General features: G+C 34.2%; 1 protein-coding gene across 1 annotated transcript; it reads right to left on the bottom strand.

The window, feature by feature from the left end:
• Nucleotides 1–6,064: 6,064 nt before the first annotated feature.
• On the bottom strand, nucleotides 6,065–7,470 carry LOC144345989 (uncharacterized). The gene is made up of 2 exons (XM_078007052.2): nucleotides 7,239–7,470; nucleotides 6,065–6,379 (listed from the first exon to the last, which is right to left on the bottom strand). Exons 1-2 carry the CDS (start codon nucleotides 7,381–7,383, stop codon nucleotides 6,153–6,155), a joined length of 372 nt encoding a protein of 123 aa, XP_077863178.1. The 5' UTR covers nucleotides 7,384–7,470; the 3' UTR covers nucleotides 6,065–6,152.
• Nucleotides 7,471–10,052: the final 2,582 nt, after the last annotated feature.

Raw genomic sequence — 10,052 nt, 5'->3', positions numbered from 1 at the left:
TATGCCTGTGTGTTTTTTTTTGTTTGTTTTTTCACTGTCTTTGACTTTCCCAGTATGTTTGTTGCTGTTGACAACAGTTCAGTCCTCTGCCAGGCTTCAGTCAATGTTTTTCTTCACTACCTACCCAACTCCTCGTCGGGCACTATGTAGCTGGTGTGGTATATTTATCACAGACAGTAGGGCAATTGTCACATTTAGTGCTCCAAGAAAATATTCTCTGTCCATGTGTATTTATATAAATAGATGCAGTTTCTTTGGCTTGAATAACATTCACTGGCTTCGTACATACAGGTATACTGGTTTACCTGTTTCTAGTTGAAATATAGCCAATCTTATTAACCAAGACAGTTGGACATTTGCCACATGTCACAACACTCATTTCCAAGTGCCATAGCTTGAAACAAGTAGTCAAATCTGATATTGGCTGGAGCTTTAGTTTATATGGACATGGTAAATGGCAAACTAGATGGTCAGAAAGTAATAAAAATAATCACAGCTTTACTCCACCCACCCCACTATGAAGTAAAAGGCTGTTTATAAGGCCATGTATGATGGTTTCATTTTTCTTATGGAAAACAATTTTAATTAAAAACTTCTATGCTCCTGTACCCAACCGTGGGGGTTCATCACACTAAACAACAGGTGTCACTATTACTAAGATAAATGTACTTTTTTTTCATTAAAATTACTGATATATATATATATATATATATATATATATATATATATATATATATGTTCTATTTTTATAGAAGAACCTTCCCAAATAAAAAAAAAAAATTTAAAAATATAAGAGGTAGTCACTAAACCATGTACTTTCACACTCAAGCAAGAGAATAGACATGTTGGTGAACTAGCCTTGCACTGTGAGTGTTTTATTGTTTACACTCCAGTTTTTTTCACAAATAAAAAAATTAAGAAAAAATGAACTGCAGACCACACTTCTTTATATTTTTTAGTGGGCAAGCCATGTTTCCACATACAAATACACATAATATTTCTATTTAATTTATTTTATTTAAAAAAATATTTTAGAAGCATAACAATACAACAACTAGATTTGGTGTCACAGTTTGCTCCCAATTCATACTGGAATATTGCCAGCAATAATTAATAAAGCTTGTTCAGAAAACCATTTATTCCCGACATCATATTCAATGGCTAGTTCTCGGGATCTACAAAAGTAAATAAATAAACAGAAATCATTTTGATGCGTGGTTTTTAGATGACACTGCAATATCGCACAGATATTCAACACCACCATATCGAATTTGGATTTGGACCATACCATTTCAAGCTGCAGGGTGTCTAAACAATGACTCAACAAACAATAAACACATCTTCCACCCACCACACAAATTTTAGCCACAATTGAACAACCAAGAAAACAACAAATATCAGGCTGCATCTTGAAAACAACGAGATACCACATTACAACCAGTCATTACGAACATGAAATCCTCCACCCCTCCCAATACACGCTACAGCATTCATATTTTATCAAGATATATAATTCCATTTTTCAATTTTTTCAAAAGATGTATTTGATATTTTCCTTCACTTGTACTGGCCTGGAATTCAACCAAACTGAAGTGGGGCAGGAAAAGGAAGAGAGCTGTCAATCCCTATGGGCCCATTATATCTGTGACACGAAACTGACCATTACAAAATTTATTCGGATCAGTATTAAAATGATCATTATAACCACCTGTTTAAAACACTAGCCAATATATTGGCCATACTCTGGTTGATATTCTGGTCATTAAAACAATAATGTGAAAATTAAAACTTCCAAAAGTATTCCGGACGCTTCGATAGTGCAAACATTTAGAAACTCTTATGATATCTCAGCAGAACATATTCCTGTTATCTTTAAATTGCCATTCATATCTATTATATCATGTTCTGAGAGCATTTCAGTACCAAATTGTTCACAATTACATTGTTACAAACAATAAATTGTATAAATGGAAATTAGTTTCATTATCTTCATCCTCTTTTTGTCATGTTAATGAAGAAACCTTACATCACTTGTTTGTAAGTTGTCATTTTTGTGCAAGAATTATGGGAATTGGTGCAAGAACAGTTTGAAGTAATTAGACATACAAGCTGTAACTACAAAAACATCATTTTTGGAATAAAACTCACCAGATAACAAAATGTTAAACCATATCATAATTTTATTCAAATTGTTAATTTATTTATGTAGTACAAAAAACAAAAGGTTGTCATATTATGCGTTTAGGATGTTTGTTCTTTCCAATCTACAAGTTGAATATGAAATTGCAAAAAGAAATAATAATGTCAACTTACATTTTGTAAAATTGGAAAAAGCTGAAAACTGGCTAACTAATTAAACACCAGATCATCTTTTGTTTTTGTACTTCATGTTGTTAGTTTATTTTCTGTGCATGTAATAACTGTATTCATATATAAAAAAAAAATCATATTTTTGGTCGTAAATTGCATGCCAATGTTTAGTGGTTTATTAGGGGAATCATGAAGCTAATGTCCCATGGCACAATAAAATAGCATTCTTTTGAGAAAGAACGTATTTTGAGAGACTTATCCTAATAATTTTTCAAACATCTCTATTTTTAGAACAATTCCGTAGAGCATAATGTTAAACAAAAATTGCAGTTTTTAAAACCCAGGTTTTTTAAATAACTCAGGAAAACAAAAAAGTAGCACATCATTAATATGTTATTATTTCAGCCTATGTCACCAGCCTACAATTTGAGATATGGCATATCTCTGCCATAGGAACCTATGGTAAAAGCATTATAATACTGCCAAAATTGCCACTATCCACTTAAATACAACCACCACTTTCTCTGAAATTAAGCTGGTGACTCCAACATTTTTATAGTCAATATTCTTATATTTCCCGGAAGTACAATTTATTGGAATTCTGGGTATTTGAAATCATGAGTTTGGATTTAAACAACAACATTTTGGATAAAAAAATAGAAAATAATAGACAAATAATCTTTAAAACTATTCAAACTGCAACAGCATAAAATACAATGCATATGTTAATCTATAATATTATAAATTCATAATGATTTAAGAAACATTCTATGAAGCATTTGTTTTTATACTAAAATATCTGAATTAGTTTGAATAAAGCTGGAAATTATGTCCCTTAAAATAATTTAACAAATAAGGCACCAATGTTTTTGTAAGATATTTACATCTTTTAAGGACAATCGGTAGGCTGATTCCCCACTGTTGGTTCAACCCCAAAACTTGTTTGTATTCAAAATTAATTATGACAATGCATATTTATATTGAATCAAACTATGATAAATGAATTGTATTATACAACAAAGGGCAAGGTCACCAGAGTTCAACTATGTTTAGTATTTATGAATAAATTTAATATGAACTCTAACAAAATACAAATAAACTGTTTCTTTTCAAGTGTTTACCACGCCCTCACCGATCTTACAGTATGAGTAAACAAGATGTGTGATCTATGTAATTGGTTACACTATATATTTTAATGAGATGACAATTAAAATTTCTAGCAAACGTTATTCCAAAATGAACTACAAAACTGACATAACATTTAATCAGATCGGACTGCGCTCTAACATTTGGATTGTGTTACTCTCATAACTTTGTGCTAACATTTTATGTAATCATTTGCCTTGATAAATTAAAATTTTGAAAATTGGCATGAGGGAGAGGTAAAAATGAAATAATGCTTCTTTTGAATATGATTTTATTTCAAAACTTTGCAGTGCATTCCTTATAATAGTACTAGTGCTTATTCCACTGCGGACTCAAAAGTAAACATCTGTAGTCATTTTCCTTTTTTCAATGTTAAATTATTTCTTGCGGTGACAATATTTGACGCATGCGCATCAGACATAGCAACGACCACCACTACAGTACCCGACTGTGACACTTGGTTCTATGTTTATATGTGTGTATATTTAAAAATGAATGCCACTCTAAGGTGTATTTGATAATGTTTTTAATACTATGTATTTTAAACCCATTTTTGAACAACAAAATATTTTTCTTCCCGCCCCGCCCAGCGTGGGAGAGTAGAATCAAAATAAAGACGACATCGTAATGCAGCTGTGATAGGATCACAATCGACAGAATTAATTGTGAGGGTCTGTACAGTGTGTAGGGCTGGGTATATTTACTGAATGCAGTAGGCATTTAGAAAATACTTATTTTAATATTCATCGCTGTCATACTGTTCAAAAAGTGATATTTTTAAAAGACGTTTTTTTTGTAGTGTTGACAATATATCAAATCAAATAATTTTACGACACATATGAACAAGCCACGGCTATTACATGTTAGTGTGCAAGAATCCCGAATCGCATGTGTCCCGATCAGGAATGGCTTCATTGATGAATACGTGGAAGCGCACTAAATATTTTATTTGAATAGATAATGTGGGTGGACATTTGGCGTTAACAGGTGCCTTGTCATTCGAATGATCCAATTCTTCCACACGTGTTCCATATAATACGTCATCAGTAGGTGGTGAGTAGTTCACACATTTCTTTACCTTTATTTGCCAGAACACAACGGCTAGGAGGTTAAAGGAGCATAATTTGTTTTGCCGTTTGCTAAACTTTCTACAACAATAGACAGCGTCATATCTCCCTAAACTGGCGCAGTCGGGGCGATTAATTTGTTTTTGTAGTTTAAATAAAATAAACAAAATTCGCGAAATGAAGGTGTGATCCCCTGTAACTGCGAAATCACCCCGACTGGTTTATTCTGCATGGCCCTCTACCGACACTGCAGGAACCCGTCGATGTTTCAACGGGTAAATATGTTAATGAGCGTTTTAGTTGACAATCATCTAAGCCAATCACATCGTCTCTTCAACTGACCTCTGACCGAGAATACGTCGGCTGATTTTTTGCAGCCCATTTTTTTTTTAATTCTACGACTAGAAACTACATTAAAACCTACGTTTTACAGTTTCTATGCTACATTCTAAGTCTATTTACGACGACTACGACAAACTCTAATTTCAACGTGCCGCCTTGTTTGGTCTGTTGTGCGACCTTTACCATGTTGACCTTATTATGCACGTATTTCCGCGCCCTCCTCATTATAATATGTGCATCATGAATATTTAATAGCAATGAATTTCCTGCAGAATAAACCAGTCGAGGTGATTTCGCCCTAACACCTCCATTTCGCGATTTTTTAATTTTATTTAAACTACAAAAACAAATTAATCGCCCCGACTGCGCCAGTCTATATCTCCCCTACATTAGAAAATGTGTCGACAGCAATTGTTCATTTAGTAGTTCTTTAAATATGCTGTTCCGTTCCCTCTACTCCCTTTAGAAAGTGCCTTTCTAAAATGTAATTAAAAATGCCCTCTTTTTTGAAAAGCGGTGGTCGTCGCGCTGCGCACGTGCAACATTTGTGTTGATAAATATTCAATTTGATGTTCCCATAATCCAATCCTTCTCATGGAAATCACAAGAATGGGGTTTGACCTGGGCGCATCACATCTTGGGTGTGTACCCCAGGATTCCATATATCGTTCTTTCACTGATTTGATAATATTTTGTTATGTATGCTTTATGTATAATGTTGGGATGATTAATGGTTGGGTTTGTTTATTTTCACATTACCTCACATTACCTTATCTGATTGGTATGTTTTCCCCCACTAGCCATGCTATTTTATTCAATAACCTCATTGCGAATCCACAAACATCAAGCTGTCGAGTATTTGGCGAATTATTTCACCGTGCTGTGTTTTTGTGTAGTGACTGATAAGCGATTCGAGATTCAAAATTTTGGCAAAGTAAATCAACCACTTCGGATGTATTCAATTCTGTGAATCTGATTTAATTTCCAGAGATATTCAGAACAAGTACAAAATATAGCGTGTAGAATGCACTCGAGTGTTGCAAAATGAACTCCTAATGTTTCTGTTCGTTCTTTTTTTGGGAGAGGGGGTCTGATCGTTACACAACGTGTCGCATGAAAGAGAAGAGATAATGGACTCAATTAATTGACATGCCAAACCACAAATATTCATTTAAATTATGCAAATAAATGTCCATAAATATATTTTCACAAACATTTTATTTGTTTTTTATACGTTATTAACCAAGTAGTACATATACATGCCGGTTATACGAGAGGCTAATAAGATTAAGGAATATGCTTTGAAGAAAACACAATATCAGCTTTATATAACCCATCGACCAGCTTCCATATGTATAACAATTTGATAGTGTACACCGGAGATTCTCCATTCTTCATCTTGTATGTGGCACTACAGTACACATTATCACCTCCTAATATTCCCTCAACTTCCTTTGTTGTTGCGTCCATTTTATCGAATCCCATTCTCAACTGCTTCAGGTTTTCTATTGTCTCTGAAAATCAACGAAATTAGGTAGTTGTAATACGTACGTTTAACGGTAGTTGTAACGATACGATGAATGGGCAATTAGTTTGTAACTGAACTGCTACAAACTGATCTTCATTCAATCACTTACGAACTTTATATATCATGCAGCATTTGTGACAAGATTGGATATCACGTTTATTTTATGAAAAAGGACCATGTCTTTATGACAGGTTGTTTCAATGACATTTCAGCTATTTGAATATGGGTTAAATTTACAATCTTACCTAACAGTATTGTTATTAATACAGTCTACATTATGCTCTTACATTTCATTTTGTTGGTCAGAACAAAATGTTTAAGCCTACAAGCTAAGCAAAACCAGCCTGAGCGAGTTCCTTGGAGAACAAATAAGCGGGATGAAACACACACATTTACAAAAATAGGTTCGTGTGTATTGTATGACGATATACGTACCTCACAGTTGGAGATATGATGGTCAGGAGATAATTTAGAGGATATGTAGCGAACAAACATAGGTGGTTGTCAACACATAAGTGAATGTCTCACGGTAAACCCTTACAGCAAAAGTGGATTTACGAAAACAACTACACTGTGTGGCGCGGATCGCGTGGACGGGTTTCATGTTCTCTGCACGTAATAAGCTCGGTTATTAGGCATCCTTTTTTGGGGATGCCCGGTGGCCGAGGGGAAGACGTGTAGTGGCGTGAAGCTAGGCGATTAGGTGCCGTACGCGAGCGCCGGTTCGAGTCACGCACGCAGTACGTGTTTACTATAATTAGACACAGTCTTTACCTTGCCGTTTATTCGGTGTTATTTGCTTACATGTATATATGCTGATAAATTGAAGAATAATTAATACACACCAGTAGACCCTGAATACACTTTCCCAGCGCGAATAAATCTGCATTCTGGAGTATGCATATCGCACAGAGCCTCCCAGTTCCTGTCGTTGAATAACCGGCTAACTATATCAATGCGTTCTTCAAGCACTTTCCTCAGATCACTCATTATGCGAAAACTGTAAAAGTTGTACTCGGCTGTCGGTACAGTATGCAACACAGCTCAGCTCGTAATTGTTTGTATCTCTGCCAGAATAAGCAACAGATTATTGTGAATAACCCACGTGAGCTGGCTACATGGTGGCGCTCTGAACGCAGTTTTTATATGATGAACAAAGAATCTCTAAGAATATTTATTGATATACAAGTTTAAGCATTATACAAATAAAAAATGTAAACTATACAAATTTAAATGTCACATATTACAAATGTATTTATATACATATATATTATATCACCTGATATATATTGTAAAGTAATATATTACATAATCTTATCACATTTATATTTAATGCATTTGAAATAAAAATCATCAGTTAAAAATACTATACCTAACCGTTTATCTGTTTATCAAGTCGCATAGAGAACAGGAACATAAAACAAATGACAGACAACGCACGATAAAGCAGCTGTCGAGTACACTGCACAACATAGCTAAGCTTGTCTTGTTGTACATAGATGCAAATGAGTATAGGAACCATTAATGCTGTATGGTGTACTGGGAGGGGTGGAGGATTTCATGTTTGTAATGACTGGTTGTAATGTGCTATCGCATTGTTTTTCAGGATGCAGCCTGATATTTGTTGCTTTCTTGGTTTGTACAATTATGGCTACAATTTTTGTGGTACGTGGAAGATGTGTTTATTGGTTGTTGAGTCATTGTTTAGACACCACCTTGCAGCTTGGAATGGTTTGATCCAAATCAAATGATATGGCGGTGTCTTCTAAAAAAAAACATGGCATCAAAATGAATTCTGTTTATTTATTTACTATTGTGGACCCTGAGAACTATCCACTGAAATGGGTGTCGGGAGTAAATGGTATTCTGAACAAGCTTTATCAATTATTGCTGGCAATATTTTAATATGATTTTGGAGCAAACTGTGACACCAAATCTGGTAGTTGTATTGTTATGCTTCTAAAATAATTTTTTCAAATGTCTTGAAACAGATTCAAATATAACGATATGGATTGTAAAATATTAAGATAAAATAGTGTCCAACATATTAATTTGTATATGGCAAATTTACTTCAAAGAATTCAGTAAAAATAATAAAAAATAAATTAAATAGAAATATTATGAAATATTATTTTTCTATTTGGGAAGGGTCTTTATAAAATAGAACAGATGTAATGAATTAATTTCAATATTTTATTTTAATTTCAACACTAGATATGATTCCCTGCCCGGGAAATGGTATATCACAGAAAGTGAGCTGCGACAAGACTTCACCCTCTATGGGTACAAGTTATAAGTCATGCCACAGTATGTTTTGAGGTCAGTGCACTGCATTGCTTCATTAATTAAAGCATCACTTGATGTTCACTGCTTATAAGATTTGTAATGAAATAATTTTAATATTTTATTTTAATTTCAACACTAGATATGATTCCCTGCCCGGGAAATGGTATATCACAGAAAGTGAGCTGCGACAAGACTTCACCCTCTATGGGTACAAGTTATAAGTCCTGCCACAGTATGTTTTGAGGTCAGTGCACTGTATTGCTTCATTAAGTAAAGCATCACTTGATGTTCACTGCTTGTAATATTTGTAATGGATTATTTTAATATTTTTTTTTAAATTTGAACACTAGATGTGATTCACTGCCTGGGAAATGGTATATTGCAGAAATTGAACTGCGGATGGACTTCACCCTCTATGGGTACAAGTTATAAGTCCTGCCACAGTATGTTTTGAGGCCAGTGCACTGTAATGCTTCATTAATTAAAGCATCACTTTATGTTCACTGCTTGTAATATTTGTAATGTATTATTTTAATATTTTATTTTAATTTGAACACTGGATGTGATTCACTGCCTGGGAAATGGTATATTGCAGAAATTGAACTGCGGATGGACTGCACCCCCGTGGGTACAAGTTATATGTCCTGGCACAATATGTATTCAGGTCAGTTCACTGCATTCCTTCATTAATTAAAGCATCACTTGATGTTCACTGCTTGTAATATTTGTAATGGATTATTTTAATATTTTATTTTAATTTCAACACTAGATGTGATTCACTGCCTGGGAAATGGTATATTGCAGAAATTGAACTGCGGATAGACTGCACCCCCGTGGGTACAAGTTATAAGTCCTGTTTCAGTATATTTTCAGGTAAATTAACTGTATGGCTTCATTAATTAAAGCATCACTTGATGTTCACTACTGTTTAATTCTCGTAAAAGATGCCTCTCATTAGTAAATGACGCATTCACTCAATGATAATTAGAATGAGCGGTTGGTGAAAAGTTTGATGAGTTATGCATGTATTGGCTAAGCTTGTTGTACGTAGATGCAAATGAGTATAGGAACCATTAATGCTGTAGGGGGTATTGGGAGGGGTAGAGGATTTCATGTTTGTAATGACTGGTTGTAATGTGCTTTCTAGTTGTTTTCAGGATGCAGCCTGATATTTGTTGTATTCTTGGTTGTTCAATTATGGCTAAAATTTTTGTGATGGGCGGAAGATGTGTTTATTGGTTGTTGAGTCATTGTTTAGTCACCCTGAAACTAAATCAAAATTTGATATGGCGGTGTCTTCTGAAAACATGGCATCAAATAATTTCTGTTTATTCATTACTATTGTAGATCCTGAGAACTAGCCACTGAATATA

Source organism: Saccoglossus kowalevskii, chromosome 15 (assembly GCF_978046115.1).
Source record: "Saccoglossus kowalevskii chromosome 15, keSacKowa6.1, whole genome shotgun sequence".
NCBI lineage: Eukaryota > Metazoa > Hemichordata > Enteropneusta > Harrimaniidae > Saccoglossus > Saccoglossus kowalevskii.
Note: the sequence above shows the minus strand (reverse complement) of the source record. Positions and strands in the feature narration are given on the sequence as shown.